A 16,002-nucleotide genomic window follows, 5' to 3' on the forward strand; every position below is an offset into this window, starting at 1 on the left:
ACTAATTACCTCAAAACACAACCAAGGCCTCTCTGGTGTGGTAACAGCGAGGGATTGAGGAGGGGAAAACGCTGTAAAAATAACGATGAAAGCGTTTATGGGAATCACTTCCACCGGGAATATTTGATGGCTGTGCACATCCAAAACTCAGCTCAGCACGGCAAAATATCCAGCAGCTGGAAAATCCTGGGAAGGTGGAAAAGAGGGAACCCCAAGAGCCAACCCACCAAACTGAGGGGGAATTTCGGGGAAAAAAAACCAAATAATTCCCAATTCCCAACTCCCACTCTGGACTATGCGGGGTCTCAGCCCTTTCTGAGCCAAATGCAAAGGCTTTTAATGAGGTTAATTAACACCCAGAGCCGGTGCTGTCCCGCAGCCGCCTGCACATCAGCCTGGCCATCAGGGCAGCAATTAGAGCAGCAGTTAATTGCTCTCTGCTTTTCTTGGTCTTGCTGTTGTTTTTCCCCCCTCTCTTCCACAAAAAAAAAAAAAAAAAAAGGCTTGCACACCCCACACACCCTCGGATGGAGCTGGGAAGTGAAGCCTGCTCTGAGTATTTGGAGGGTTATCAAAACCTTGGTGTGTCTGAGACTCAGCTGAACTGCGGGGAAAGAGGAAATTACTGAATTTTGATGTCAAAAAACTAATACCGCGGCAGAAAAACTATAAAAAAAAAAACCAATCCCATTCTTTGATATTTCTAAACAAAAGGATGGTCCCAGAGGTGAGCTGCTGGCCTGCCAGAGAGAGGAAAAGCAGATTGTGCATTTCTGAGATTTTTCCAGCGCTGCCGAGGTTGTACCTCGTTCGTTTATTTATACACGGGTGACTTCATTAGCTGTTCTGTTGTCTCCAGTGGCAGGCAGATGAATCAGCACTCTCTGTACACATGCAAGGTCCCTGTCAGGACCAGCTCCTCCAAAATTCACATTCCAAACCTTCCAAAAAAAAAACCCCTGGCAGGTGAGGGGAGGGGGCTGTGTTTGCCCTGACCTGAAGCTCCCAGCTCTGCGTTTTTTTTCCAGCATGGCTTTGACAACACAACCACTGAGGTTAAAAGCAACACTTGAAGGGGTAAAGAAATCCCCAGGAATGATCCCAAAGGAATGATCCCATTGCCAGGAATGATGGGCAGAGAGTGGCAGCACAAGTGGAGCTGCTCCTGCCTGTCCCTCTCTCCTGGGGCACCCACCAGAAATCACCTGGAGCTTGTGTTGCTCCAACTTGGCAGGCACAGGAGGCAAAAACAGCTGATGAGAAGGAATTCTGTGTTTAAATTGTTTTTTTTTTTTTTCCCTTTCCTGGTGGTTATCCCAGTCCTGTAGACCATCCCAAAATCCACGGGATTGCTCTCACCTTCCAGTCCCAGCCAGGTGTCCTCTGAGATGGTGAAGAGCTGATTTACCCAACCCCCTTTTAACAAACCCACACCTGCAAATCTGGGCTTTGCTGGGGCTTCACCACCCTGCTCAGCCCAAGCCCACAGCAGTCACCCAAAGGACCTGGGCAAGAGGCAGCCTGGGGACATTGGAGCTCTGAGAGGAGTGGATGTGCCCCAAAACAGGACCTGAGGGTGGTCCCACCCCCACTGGAGCAAACACAGGGGGTCTGATCCATACATTGATTTTTGCTGATTTTTTTTTTCCACCAGCAGAACCACTCCCTTGCTGTTTTATACTCCAAACCTATCTGGTCACGTTCAAAACAACACAAGACTGAATCCCAAAGTTTTACACTTTTTTTTTTTTTTTTTTTTTTTCCCCTCCTAATGAGTGGCTTCGTTTTCCATCAATGTTTTCATACAACGTTGCCAACATCACATTCTGAAGTGCACGCCTGGTGCTGGCAGCCAGATGTCTGCATTCCAGCACTTCCATTTGCAACCAGCAATTCCTCCTTGGCTCCTTGGAAAACAAACTCTGCTGGAAGTGTGGAAGGTGGAGAATGGAGCAGGTGCTGATGCCCAGGGGAGGATGCAGGATTTTTATTTTTTTTAATTTTTTTTTTTTCTTCCCTGGCAGATGGGGAGTGGGCTGCAGCATTCATTATTTGATTGCCACCTCTTCCTGGCAGCCTCAGCATCTTCTGTTCCACCAGGAGCCATTTGGGGTGGGTTGGACGTGTGAGTGGGAGGTTGTTTTTTTTTTTTGTCAGGTGCTTTTTTTCCCCCTCAGCCCAGTGATTATGCAAGAGGAGGTGGAGTGTCCCTGTCTCGTTACTGTGCTAGAGAAAGTAATGATAGTAACACAGACTTTTTTGGGGGAAAAGAAGGGTTTTTATTGAGAATGAGGTTCATATTTATAGGGTGTTTTGCTGAACTAAGATAAGGTAGTAGTTTATTGGATGATTGGGAAAACGTTTCTGGGACAGTACTTCAGGATGGGTTTTACAATCGACACCAGGTGTTAATTTATGTTATTAATTTTATTTTATTTTGTCAAAACTATCGTTCTGGGAAAAAAATAAAAAAGCTCCTTTCTGGAGCTGAACACGTTATCAGCTTGGGAAAGGATCTGAGAGAACCAGGAGAAACTCCAGCCTGGGAATGATTTCTCTGGCTGTAATTTTCCTGGGTCTCCAGCAGTGTGTCCACATGCCCAAGCTGCATCATTTGGGCTGGAGCTCTGTCCTGCAGGGTTGGGGCTCTGCCACCCCCCAGCAGTGGCCCTTGGTGGCCTTCCCCAGGGTGCAGGTGACATCTCTTTCAAGCCCAGCTCGGTGCTTCTCCAAAATCAGTTGGGTTGAGGTTTTTTGGAGTCTCTCAGCACCTGTGTTTTCCATGAGAAATGATGGATGAGTGAGGAAAACCTGGCTGCTCCTGCTGCCCACTGAGTTCTGCCTAAAACAGCTTTCCTCAACAAGCCCGTTTCAGAGTGACACCCATTGCCAGGCTAAAAGGGAAATATCCTAAAAGTGTGGATATCCTAAAGGTGTGGAGAACACTCCAGCACAGCAGTGAATTCAGTGGCAATGAGGCTTTCCAGGCCTGGGTGTCTCCCACATTCCCAAGCCCTGCTGTTCCATCCAGCTGATGGAATTTGCCCAGCTCCCAGCAACGACATCCCAGCAAAACAGGAGTCAGAGCAAACTTCCCCCTCCACCTGCTGCTGTTATTGCTTCCACAGCAGGGACAATTTCATTTCTACTTTTTTTTTTTTTTTTTTTTTTTTTTTTATTTCCCAGTGGTTTCCCCAGTGCTGTGTGTGAAGATGAACTGTCTCATCACTGCTCTCTGATCACATTTCCAGTTGCTCTGCTGTGATGGTGACACGCCCTGATCCAAAGATAAAACCAAAAAAGAGGGAAAAGAGGAAGGGATGGAAGTGCAGGTGTGAGGTTAACTCCAAAATCCCATTATCCTGGCTTCTCCTGCGAGATCAGCACATGCAAACGTGACTCTGCTTGTCTGAAACCACGTGTGATACCTGCGGGCTGGTAGGAAATTTTGGGGATTTCCAAAAAGCTTCTGTGACCTTCCAGCTGTGCCTGTGAGGGGCTGAGTGCCCAGAATGAGGGGGGATGGATTTCCCAGAATTGAGATGAATTTCCCAGAATTGAGATGAATTTTCCAGAATTGAGATGGATTTCCCAGAATTGAGAGACCTTTGCTGCTCAAAGTATCCACCCCAGGACACCCTAAAGCAGAGCCAGCACAGGCTTGTAAAGGCTCCAGGATTTTTATCCCAGTTCATAAAAGAAAAATGGGATTTTTTTTATCCCTCCTAACATAGCACAGCAACACACATAAAGCAGGGAAAACCCGCTGGACTCGAAGTTTGAAGGGTGCTTGCAGAGAGGTTACAGGGTCTAAAGAGAGGTTACCTGCCTAAAATGTGAAATGTAGGACAAAAGCTCCACAGAACTGTTGGAGTATTTTAGGATATAAAAAGCAAAGGGATAACATGACCAGATGCTCTGTAAGAGACTGGATTCATCAGTGAACAACAGACACACCGAATCATTAAACTTATCACATACTGAAAGACAACAGAGATTAATTTCAGCACTTAATTAGAATCCCTCTCATCCCCCCCCCCCCCCTCCTTCATCCCTATTTTCCTCCCCTCCCTTCCCTGGTTTGTCCACATGTGTTTGCAGGGAGCATCCTTCAGGGGAGAGGGAGGTGTGAGCTATGCCAATGTTTATTTTAACAGCTCCTTTTTTAGGGCTCTGCTGTGAACATGCTCCTCCTGTTGAACGGGCTTGTTGCTATGGGATGAAGTGCTCCAAGTTCCTTGGATTTGGACTTTTTTTCTCCCTTCCATGTTCTCTCCCTTCCAGGCAGTTTTTTTTTTATTCCTCGTGGTTTTGGGGGGTGTTCTCGTGGGGTGTCCTTCTTTCCCTTCATTAGGGAAGGAGGCAATTAATGACCCAGCACAGTTTGATGATGGAGTTTTCATGCAGCTGGGCTCAGGGCCAGGCTGGACAGGGCTTGGAGCAACCTGGGCTGGGCAAAAATCCCTGGGGTGGAAGGAGATGATTTGCTGATTTTTTTCCACCAGCAGAACCAGTCCCTTGCTGTTTTTCACCCCAAACCCACTTGGTCATGTTCAAAGCAATGCAAGACTGAATTACAAAGTTTTACACTTCTTTTTTTTTTTTTTTTTCCTTCCCAGTGTCTGGCTTCATTTTTCATCAATGTTTTCATACAACATTTCCAACCTTCCAACCCAACCCAATCCAGGAATCCCTGAACCCAAACCCAACCCAAATCAGGAGTTTCTGCAGTGCTCAAGGACTCCTGGGAGGCTCCAGATGGGTGCTGGACCCCGGCAGAACCCCTAAAATACCTCTCAGAGCACCCCTAAAAATCCTGCCTGGCAATCCCAGCCTTCACACTTCATTTATTATTTAAATAAACCGTGTTAGAGCTCTGGTGGCCCCTTTCCAGCAGAGCATTTCAGCTCCTCACACAGTCCATTAAACACCACCACCCCCAGGACAAATTTCCCGCTGACCCTTCACTGGTTTCCCTGCCTCAAGTTTTTTCCCCATCTGCTCCAGCTGGAATATTCTCCAGCTCTCCATCCCAGCCCTGGGCATGCCTGGGGAGGAGCTCCCAGCCCTGGCTCCCCTCTGGGAGCAGGCAGTGGCTGCTGGAAGGAGCAGGATGTGAACATCTGGCAGCATCTCTCGTTATGGTAACGCAGTAACGAGGGCTGGTAATTAAACGGCTGGCAGGGTTTCGCTTTGCTTTTTTTTTTTTTTTTTTTTTTTTTTTTTTTTGCCCTGTGCAAAAATTTCCTCTGGTTTATTGAGTTTTCCGAAGCAAGTGTTGTGGCTGGGATCTGGGCACGGAGCCCTGCTGGTTTGCAGGGCTTCACTCTCTTCTGCACAGCCAGGGCTGTGCTGGGAATGCAGGAAACATCTGCAAAAACACACCAGAAACACACCACAAACACACCAAACACACCACAAACACACCACAAACACCTGCAAACATCCCAAACACACCACAAACACACCCCAAATACACCATGTCAGGAAAATTAATCCACAAACACCAGAGGTTTATGTCAAAAAAGGAGACAGAGGAGTCCTTCTTGATTTATTCAAATAAAGGGAGAAGCCGTGGGGCATTCCCCTGGGATCTCTCCAATTTTTGGAGGACTCAGCCTCCTTTTTATCCCAATTTCCCTCTCTCTTTCCCCATTGGCTGAGGCACTTGAGAGGCACAGACTTCCCAAAACTCCTGATACCTGAAATTCCCCTCTAATGTACAACCCTCTTTTAATTTTTAATTCTCATACAATTCATCATTTTTCCCCGTTGCTTCTTTCATCTTTCAACTTCCAATTTCATTGATCAGCAAACCCTACAGTTTGTTTGTAAAGGCAAATATCTTTTTTCCATTCATCAATCAGTGGAATCCATCCCATTGTTTCTTTTATCTCTCAGGTTTTATCCACCAGCAGACCCACAGCTGATTTGTACAGACAAATCCCTCATTCCTCTCAACCACAAACACACCCCAAACACCCCAAACAGCTGCAGAACCACCCCAAACACATCCCAAACACACCCCAAACACACCAAACAATCTGCAATCACATCCCAAACATCTGCAAACATCTGCACCTGGGCCGTGCCACGGACTGGGGGATGCTCAGCAGGAATTTGGGATCCCCCCCTGCACAACATCCTCTGTTTCCAGGGGCTGGTTTCCTTCCCAGGGATAAGAAATCCTAAAATCCCCAGAGCACAGCCAGCATCCTCATGTGTCCAGTGAGGAGACAGGGCACACATTGGCCTGGTGTCATCATCATCATCATCATCACCATCATCATCATCATCATCACCACTGCCTCCCTGAGGATCCCAGCCCCTGCAAATCCCAAATCCCTCTGGCCACTGCTGCACCTGAGCTCTGTGTTTGCTTTTTCCAGGTGTTTCAGGGGAAATGACAGCAGTGACAGGGAAGAAGAATTGTGGATGTCTGCGAGCGTTTCTCGGCTGCTGCCGGCCCTCAGGTGGGGTTTGCAAGAGGAAATTTGATTTGAGAGCACAAATATTTGTTTTTGAAGAATCCAGAATCCAGGATCCTCCTGGATTGCAGGACTCACACAACTGTCACTTCTCAAAGCCCCCAGAGCCACCAGTGTCCCTCTCACCACAGCACATCTGTCCTTTCCCCCTCCAATATTTGCTGCCATGCTATTCCTTGCTCATCCCGTTTATTTCCCCTGGATTTTGCTCCCACATCTGCCTGCCTGCTCCTCCTGGGTCACTGGCATTTAAAACCCCAACTCAGCTCCTCCACACTGCAATAAAACTTTAATTGAGCTCCTCCTCCCAGAGGGGACAGTCCCAGCCCCTTGGGGTGACCTTTGTTTGTTTTATCACAGAATCCCGGGGCCAGTTTGCTGGGAAAGGGATTCTGCTCAGGCCACGGAGAGCAGGAGCTCTAATGCTCATTCAGAGTGACAGGGCCCTGGTGCAGCATGACTGGTAAATGTTGAATTATCACAGATGGCAGATTTGTGTTTCCTCTCCCCAAGGTGCTGGGGGCTCGCTGTGAGTGTTTGAGGAAGGGCCCACGGTGCTGCTCTGCCTGCAGAATCCTTTTCTGGTAGCTCAGAAAGTGCCAAAATGAGATAAATGGGGCAATTCTCCTCCAGGTGAGGAGGTTCTCTAAAAGCCAGATGAAAAAGGCAGGAGGAGGGTGAGAAGAAGCTCAGCCCTTGTCTGAGCTGATTCTCTCCCAAAGCTGGGAGGATGCTGCAGGGAACAAACCTATGGGGATGGCCCCGAGCCCCTGGGGGGTTCCAGCTGCTCTGGGATGCTGCTCCCTGTCCCACCCCTGCTCCTGAAGGTCATTTCTGCCTCCTCTCCGAGGACTCCAAAGCCACCGAGCCATCAGTGACCACAGCTGCCTGCCCAGACAATTCCTTATGCAATCCCTCGTCTTTTCATCCCTTTTTTTTTTTTTTTTCGGTTTAATTTGACAGATTTGCTTCAAAAGCAGCGTGGGAATACAAATGACATGTTCAATCCAGATCAGCTCCTGGCTTTACAACATCCCAGAGAAGATAAGTGTGTTAGCACAAGTGCTGAGAACAAAAGCCCAGCTCAGGCTGGGGCTCCTGGGGCTCTGCCACACCCCAAAACCACTTCTCCCGTGTCCTCCCGTGGTGTTTACACAACAGATTCCTTGGATTTCTTCTTCCTGGCTCTGTTTTTCGGGAGGAAAAAGTCGTTTTGGGTGAGTTAAACCCCTGAGGGCTGGTGCTTGTTCTGCTGCATCCCTCCTTTATCCTCGTGGACGTGATGGGAACGTGGCCATCCCTCCCAAAAGGTTTGGGCACCACGTTTGAGGGGTTTGCAGCACATCCCTTCATCCCTCTCCAGCTCAGCAGAGCCACTGCTGCTCCCCTGCTCTGCAGATTTTAGGAACAGCTCATCCCTGGCCTTGACAAGTGGTCACTTACCTCCCCAAATTTTTGGCCACCACGATAAATGTGGCCATGGATCCATCTGTGCTTCACAGGAGACTCAATTTTCCTCCTGTGTTTGCAGCTCCCAGTTTGTGTGATCCACTGAATTTAATCCATGCCCAGCTGGCTTTTATTTATTCCTGATGTTCCTGGGGCTGCAATGTGCTGGAACTGAGGGTCTCAGGACCTGTCAGCAGGCAGGAGCACATCCAAGGTAAATTAATATAAAGAGGGATGTGTACATTTGTTTTTACAGTGCTGTAAAAGTGGAGTTATTAGGAAATCAGCCTCTAATTGCCCTCTTAATGAGTCTAACTCCTCTGCACTCATTCAGAGCCATCTCTATTGTATCAGGTATGAAAAGAGCAGCCTCATTGACATGGTTTATGACTTTATTAAAACCTGGGGTTTCATATAAATAACGAGCAGCTCCTCGGTTATAATTCCCCAGTGAAGGAAATGTGTGTGTTGGTGTGGGTCCAAGGCCATTTGTAAACACAAAGTATTAAAAGGCTCAACAATTCTCAAAAAGTTTTAATTGGAAACTCAACAAATTGCTTCGTGAGTTCTTAATGCTTCAATATGGAGCTCTCTGATAATGAGGAGCTAATTAAGGGGCCAGGATTCAGTTTTTTATGATAACTGTCTCCATATGGGCTCAGCACTCGGTGCTTGCAGGACTAATGAAGGTCAGGGAAGTAGCAGCAAAGGAAGAAAGGAGAATTTTTAGCTCTCGGAGTTGTGATGATGCTAAACAACAGCCAGGGTTTCTGCCTGGCTTCTAGGCCAGTGCTGAGTGATTTAATTCCTGGGACAGGCTGGGGGGCATTTCACTGCCCAAAGCTGCATTTCACTGCCCAAAGCTGCATTTCACTGCCCAAAATGGATTTTACAGCCCTGAGCTGCATTTCACTGCCCAAAGCTGCATTTCACAGCCCAGAGTTGGGCAGGATCCCCTGGGATGGGCCAAGAGCTCCCTTCATCCCAGGGCAGGAGTGCCCCAGCTGGAGGGCACTGCTCCCTCTGACTCAGGGTGAAGGCAAAATTAAATCATGAAATGATTTGGATTGGAAAGAACCTTATAGATAATCTCATCCCACACCTCCCACTGTCCCAGGGTGTTCCAAGCCCTGTCTAACCTGGCCTTGGACACTTCCAGGGATCCCACAGATCTCTGGGCATCCTGTGCCAGGGCCTCCCCACCTTCACAGGAAAAATTTCTCCCAAATATCTCACGTAAATCTCCCTTATTTCAGTTTAAGCCATTCCCCTCGTCTTGTCATTCATAAAAATTCCCATCCCATCCAATCTGTCCCAGCTGGGACTCGGCTGGTGGGGTTTGGTTCTGCAGATTCCCAAGCCCAGAACTTCCCAAGGAATACTTTGGCAAATATTAACAACACATAAACACACAGACACAGAACTATGGTCAGATGTTCCTCTGAAGCAGCTCACTGACTCCCAGCACTAAATTTGGACCAACAAGCCTCGTGCATCAAATAATTAAGTCATAGGCTATAGAAAGCAATCCTCTGGGACATTCTTGTCTTTGAGTGGCTCATCCACTTCCAATCTAATCCATACCATTAAGTGCACGGCCATATGGCATCCATTTATAGAATATTGCACTACAGGCAAATAGGACAAAGGTACACCCCTCAAAGCACTTCTCTCATCTCATTAACTTTGGGTACATGTTACACAGGAGCTGCTCTGGCTCTGGTGTGTTCAAGGACATTCTGTGCTCTGGAGCCTTTGTCTTAAATGAATTGCACTCGGAAAATTAGAATCTAAATGTAGCCGTGCCCTAAAGCAAACAGCATTATTTTGCCTTTCTGTAATTCGATTTATTTTTGCAGATCGATGTTTTGAAGCAGGTGTGTTCTTTTGTCCTCAGCTCCTGCCTGATGACCACGCAGGCTGTGGGGAATTTGGCAGGGGTGGTGTTGGTGGGACAGGGTGCCTGGGTGAGCTGAGCAGGGTTCAGTGATGCCCTGCCATGTGCTGTGCTCTGCTTGAAACCTCTCCCCAAAACTTCACTTCAGCTGGGATAAACTCTGTCAACGCCTGCAGAGGTCTTGCTGGAAGATGTGAGGTCCCATTTCCTTCTGGTGTGAGGTTTGGGGTCCCATCTTTCTCTGTGTGAGGTTTGGGGTCCCATCTCTCTCTAGTCTGAGATTTGGGGTCCCATCTCTCCCTGGTGTGAGATTTAGGGTCCCATCTCTCTCTGCTGTGAGATTTGGGGTCTCATCTCTCTCTCTGCTGTGGGATGTGGAGTCTCATCTCTATTTTAAGTCTTGGAGAGGACCCACGTCCTCATCAGAACATCTTCCAGGATAGAGGACATGAGGCCTGGCTGCTGGGACAATAAACCACACCAAAAACCAATCCAGCACGGGGTACAGCCAGGGTTCCCACCCCCTTTTCCACCCTGAGGCCCTGGAGGAGCTGGGCAGGAGCAGTTCCAGTGCAAAGCCCAGCCCTGGTGCCATCATCAGCCTCTGCCCCACGGATTGCAGCATCCCTGGATCAGCTCTAACCCCTACAATAACAGTGTGCTGCCCTACAGTGAGTTTGCACTGAAGATATACATTAATTAAATAGAAATGGCTGCAGGTGCCTTTCTGCTTTTTGGCTTAACAGATTTCTCCTGCACATCGAGGATCAATATTGCTGCCAATTACACCGTGGGGTCTCCAGCCCCCCTTTTTGAGCTTCTTGGAGGGAAAACCACTGCTAAATAACGAAGTTCTCCACAAACCTGGCAGTCCAGAGAGCTGGAATTACAGAGTGCAGCAGAGGAATGAGTCCTCAGAGAGCTGTCCCCATTCTGCATCCAGCCAAGGCTTCAGTGAGAGCAGCAGTGCTGACACAGGGCAGCCTCAGCCGTGTGGAACTGCCTGCAACATCTTCAGGGGGAGGATTGCTCGGTGCTTGTGGTTTAATCCAGCTCTGAGAAACCACACTAGACTGTTTTGTTGTTTTCCTTTTTCCCTCCTCCCGTTGAAGAGCCCAGCAGGGAGCTGCTGCAAAGGCTGAGAGGTTGAAATCCATTTGTGCAGCTTGCGGCAAACACCGATTGCTGATATTCAATTTCCTGACCTTGGTGATCCCTGCTCCTTCCCAGGGCCCTGAACCATCCATCTGCTGAGCCCAAAGGCTGAGCCTCATTGGGCCACTTGCCTGAAAAATTGGCATTCCTGGTGGTGCTAAATATGGCCAGTCTGTGGGGGAAAGAGGCAACAAAGCCCTAATGCCACCCCAGTGAGCCCTTTGCAGCTGGCACAGGGACCACGCTCCAGCTGCCCCCAAGATCCAGCTCAGGGGTTCCCTGGGTGGGTGGAAAAGGGGCTGTCCCTTCACCCAGAGCTGGCTGCAGTGGGAATTGCTAAATATTGTTCTTCTGGGCGTGCAGGGGAGAGATGGGACCCCCACATCTCACAGTAGAGAGAGATGGGATCTCAAATATGACAGAGAGAGATGGAACACCAAATATCACACACAGAGAGAGATGGGACCTCAAATATCACAAAGAGAGAGATGGGACTCCACATCTCACTGCAGAGTGAGATGGAACCTCGAATATCACACCAGAGAGAGATGGAACCCCTAATCTCATACAGAGACAGATGAGACCTCAAATCTCACAGCAAAGAGAGATGAGACCCCAAATCTCACACCTGAGGGAAATGAGACCTCACATCTCACACCAGAGAGAGAGAGAGGAGCCCACATCTCACACCAGATATGGATGGGACCCCAAATCTCACAGCAGAGGGAGATGAGCACTCTGTACCCTGTGAGGGCCCTGCTTTGGCAGAACTAGGAGGGCTGATTGTGCTGGTGACAAGTCCCCAGCAGTGACAGTCACTCTTTAGAAAAAATAAAATAAAGGAGATTTTTACCTGCACAGGCCTGTAGCAAACTCAGGGTGGGGAGCACTCCAGGAACACAAGAAGGAGCAGGATCCAGTTGTCCTCAGGGATCCAAAGCAGGGTCTGCAGCTCCAAGAGAGGTGGCAGATGATGAGATTTCCTCCTGTTGTGGCACCAACACCAGACACTGTCAGTCCCTGAAGGGGTGCCCACAGCAGGAGCAGCCACAGCATTTTATCTCCTGCTCCAGATGAAAATGGGAAGGGAATGCCCACAGAGCAGAGAGCCAACCCTCCACCCTCCCAGCCCCAGCTACACATCAGGGAATATTCCCTGGAGGGAAACTCAGGATGGCTGCTCAACATTTACCCCCAAAAATTCCTGTTCTCCCTCCCCTGCACTCCCTCACTCACACAGAGAAAACAATGAACAAAGCAGGGAAGTCTCCTAATAGTTTTATTGTTCCTTAGATAACTGTGGATAGTACAAAGTTTTCCTCTTAAAAAAAAATTAATTACCTTCACACTTCCATAAACAAAGCTTCCCATGGGAATCTGCTGCCACAGAATCTCCAGGGAAGCGATTTCCAACCACCATAATGCTATGCAGATAGTATAACAGTAAGAGAATATTCCTGTAATTATCAACATGAACTTGGTTACCTGTGTATAAGGGTGAACACTGACCTTTTTTTATTTTTTTTTTTTTTGCCTTTTTAGAAACGAAAAAACCATCATTTATTAAATCCAAACTACATCATTGCATTTACAACATTCATTGCATAAACTGGACATACAAAGTTTTGCCACCTCTGGTAAATAACAGACATACATTATACAATATAGTTGCTGAATACATAAGTTCAAACAATATGGGTACAACAACTTGTTCATAATACATACTTAAACCATCGTGTTTAATAAGTTACTAAAGACACAGATCCATGAGCTACTTCGGGTCTCAGCACAGTTAATCTAAGTGACAAGAACACAGTTGAGAGAGACAGTAGCTGCAATGGAAGGCAAAGAAAACTAACCTGTGCTAGGTCTTTGTTGAGACAGCCAGAGCTCCTCATGGCTCAGCTTTTCCAGCTTTTCCTGCTTTTCCTTTCCACACATCCATCACAGCTGCCCGTGACGCCGGGGTGAATGTCCATGCAACCCACACAGGGAGGAGAGCGAGGCTCCCGAGGGTGAACTTCCAACAGTCATTGCCTTTACTGCTTGAGGATGTTCTCTAGGTTTGCTATCGGAACAGAAACAAAACAAAACCCCAAACTGAAGTGGTTCTCTGAGTGCAGTTCCAGCTGCAAGTACACGGTTACTCGTGAGTCTATAACACAGGGCCAGACTTCTAGAAATGTAGAGGTAATGCTGATCTGTCAGGTTTACTCTGAATAATCCTCCATGACGTTGGTCTTCATTTTGGCAGCTGTTTATATGTTTACTTATTTAAAGTATGTTTCCTTATTTTTTTTTTAATTAGTTTCTCCCTTTTTTTCCCCCTTTTTATCATTTATATAATTTTTTTAAATTTTCACATTTATTTATTTATTTGTTTGTTTGTTTGTTTTCCCCCCCCTCTAAACCCAAGTCTCCAACCGAAGCCGGGCTACAACTCGTCGGAGCGGATGACGTGGAAGAGGGTGACGTTGTACAGGATCTGGTGCCCGTTGTTCCAGGCGTAGAGAGCCCGATCCTTGGGGTTGTAGTCCAACATGGAGATGTGGGAATACTTATTCTGGAAGGGGATGTCGATGTACTCGTAGGTGGAGGCGTTGGTCTGGTAGGCGTAGTGCACCTTGGTGCCTCCCGAGTAGCCGTTGGTGACGTAGAGCGTGCCGCAGATGATGAAGGCTTCGCCGGCGCTGCGTTTCGGGTAGCTGGTGTTCCAGGTCTGCAGGCTCTGCAGGGTGTTGGGGTCCAGCTTGCTGATGACGATGTTGCCAGCGTTCTGGTTGGTGGCATAGACTGCCCAGAGCCCGTTCTCGTCCACCATGAGGTCGATGTCCGAGTGGCCGCCCCAGGCGTAGTGGTACATGTTGTTGTAGCCGGCGTAGTCCAGGCTGCGCGTCTTGAGGATGGTCTCCGTCTTCAAGTCGAACCTGATGATGATGTGGCTTTGGTATTTGTTGAAGTAAATGGAGCCGTTGTAGACGACCTGGCCCGTGCCCGACCACGGGTGGGGGAGGCGGTGGGAGGTGAAGTTGTCGGTGTTCATGAAATCCGCCATGGATTTGTACTCGCGCACGAAGCGGTTGTTGTGGTAGCTGTCCATGTACCAAACCTGCGCCACACAAACACAGAGGGGTCAGGGCTGGCATCAGGAACCGGGCTGGGATAGAAATCCACAGCCAGGGACCGTGGAATCATCATAAAATGGTTTGGAATGGAGCTTAAAATTATTGATCGCCTTAAGAACTAGGCTGGGACAGAAATCCACGGCCAGGGATCATGAATTCATCATAAAATGGTTTGAAATGAAGCTTAAAATTCTTGATCACCTCAAGAACTCATCTGGGAGTGAAATCCACACCCAGGGATCATGGAATCATCATTAAATGGTTTGGAATTGAGCTTAAAACACCTGATCACCTCAAGAACTAGGCTGGGAGAGAAATCCACACCCAGGGATCATGAAATCATCATAAAATGGTTTGGAATGGAGTTAAGACTCATCCCTGCCAAGGACACCTTCCACCAGACCAGGCTGCTCCAAACCCCGTCCAATCTGGCCTTGAATCCAGCCTGCATCTGCCACCTCCATGCAGAAATAACCTCAATTTCGGGAGCCCCAAATCAGCCAAGAAATCCAGGGAACAGCAAAGCTTTCCCTGGGGGATAGGCTGCTATCTCCTTTGGTTTAAGTGCTCCCCAGGGAATGCTGGTGCCTGGCACCACCCTCCCTTCCCGAGGGCAATTAGCAGCTTTTCCCTGGCTAAACCCAGCTTTTTCTGTCGCTGCTGCTTTTGCTTCCCGCGGTAGCACTCAGTAAATTACAGCAGCTGCTGTGCACAACTCCATTAATTTGGAATGCGGGAGCGAGGGATGCAATCACTCATTGTCAGGCAAATTCAGGCACAAAGTCCATATTGGTTTAAAAATCATACTCTGCTGCATCAAAAGCTTAAAGCGAGGCTGCTGAAATATAAGAGGCAAAGACATCTAAATCTTGCTCTGGGTAGATTGGGGAGAGATTTCAGATCATCATTTAAGTGCCAGTTCACTGGGGACACTGTCTAGACTCCTTAAAAAAAAAAAAAGCTTTTGTTATATGAAACCAATTCCGAGGCAAATGACCAAGCTGTGCAGTTAATATCCACAAGAAATATCCAGCCAGCCACTGACATTCTGGATGCAGTTGCTGCCTGAAAATGAGAGAGCTGCTTTCTGTAAGAACCATTTAGGAAGGAGAAAAGGTAAATTTAGGAAGGAGAAAAAGTAAATTTAGGAAGGAGAAAAGGTAAATTTAGGAAGGAGAAAAGGTAAATTTAGCAAGAGGGAAGCCTTTAAGGCTGCAGATTTGGGTGATGTATTGCAGATTTCTTCTGCAAACCCCTTGCAAAATCTGACAGCTCTGTGTCTGGAGTGTGATCATCAGTCTCTGAGAAGGGCAGCCCAACATTTGGCTGCTGCCTTTGGGAAGTCAATTGGGGTTTCCAAAAACTTTGCAGGAATTTCAGCCTTGTGGCATTACCTCCCTGGAAACTCTGCAGAGGTGAGGAGTGACCGTGGGGCAAAGGGCTCTGACCAGTTGGGGAAATTATAGGGGAAAAAAATATCCAAACCATGACTCCCTCTTTGCTGCTCCCATTTCATTCTCTGGTATTAAAAATTCAACATGCAAATGAGTTGTGCTCAGTTTTTAAAGCCCTGCAGTGTCACCATGGAGGGGCTGCAGGACCCAACAGCATTCCAAACTCTGGAAAAGCAGAGATTGATGGATGGACAATGTCCCATCACAGCAGCTGGCTCTGAGCGACCTCCTGCTGTCCATGCACAGCAATCCCAGCTCCCACAGGACTCACAGACCTCTCCCAGCCGTGCCCCATGGTTTCATGACATGAACAAATGATCACACGGGCACCAAGCACCTCCTGGGGCTCGGGGACAGGGGCTGGGGATGATAAACTGCTCAACTCTGCCCATCCTCACTTTCCCACTCTGCTGAGCAGCCAGTGAACTTCACTT

General features: G+C 48.0%; 1 protein-coding gene and 1 long non-coding RNA gene across 3 annotated transcripts in view; both read right to left on the bottom strand.

Annotated features, from left to right (window-relative positions):
* Positions 1 to 1,203: 1,203 nt before the first annotated feature.
* Positions 1,204 to 11,395, bottom strand: LOC148221414 (uncharacterized). The gene is made up of 3 exons (XR_015808069.1): positions 10,699 to 11,395; positions 7,932 to 8,124; positions 1,204 to 2,771 (listed from the first exon to the last, which is right to left on the bottom strand). It is a non-coding gene; the product is annotated as an uncharacterized LOC148221414 (long non-coding RNA).
* An 856-nt stretch (positions 11,396 to 12,251) lies between these two features.
* The window catches only part of OLFM1 (olfactomedin 1), a 31,564-nt gene continuing 27,813 nt past the window's right edge, over positions 12,252 to 16,002 (bottom strand). For both annotated transcript variants that reach the window (XM_088177495.1, XM_088177494.1), the window contains exon 6: positions 12,252 to 14,098. In XM_088177495.1, coding sequence (XP_088033621.1) covers positions 13,424 to 14,098 — 675 coding nt within the window. In that variant the 3' untranslated portion in view covers positions 12,252 to 13,423. The remainder of the gene's footprint in view (positions 14,099 to 16,002) is intronic.

The sequence above is a fragment of the Sturnus vulgaris genome, chromosome 22 (genome assembly GCF_052056855.1).
Source record: "Sturnus vulgaris isolate bStuVul1 chromosome 22, bStuVul1.hap1, whole genome shotgun sequence".
Classification (NCBI taxonomy): domain Eukaryota; kingdom Metazoa; phylum Chordata; class Aves; order Passeriformes; family Sturnidae; genus Sturnus; species Sturnus vulgaris.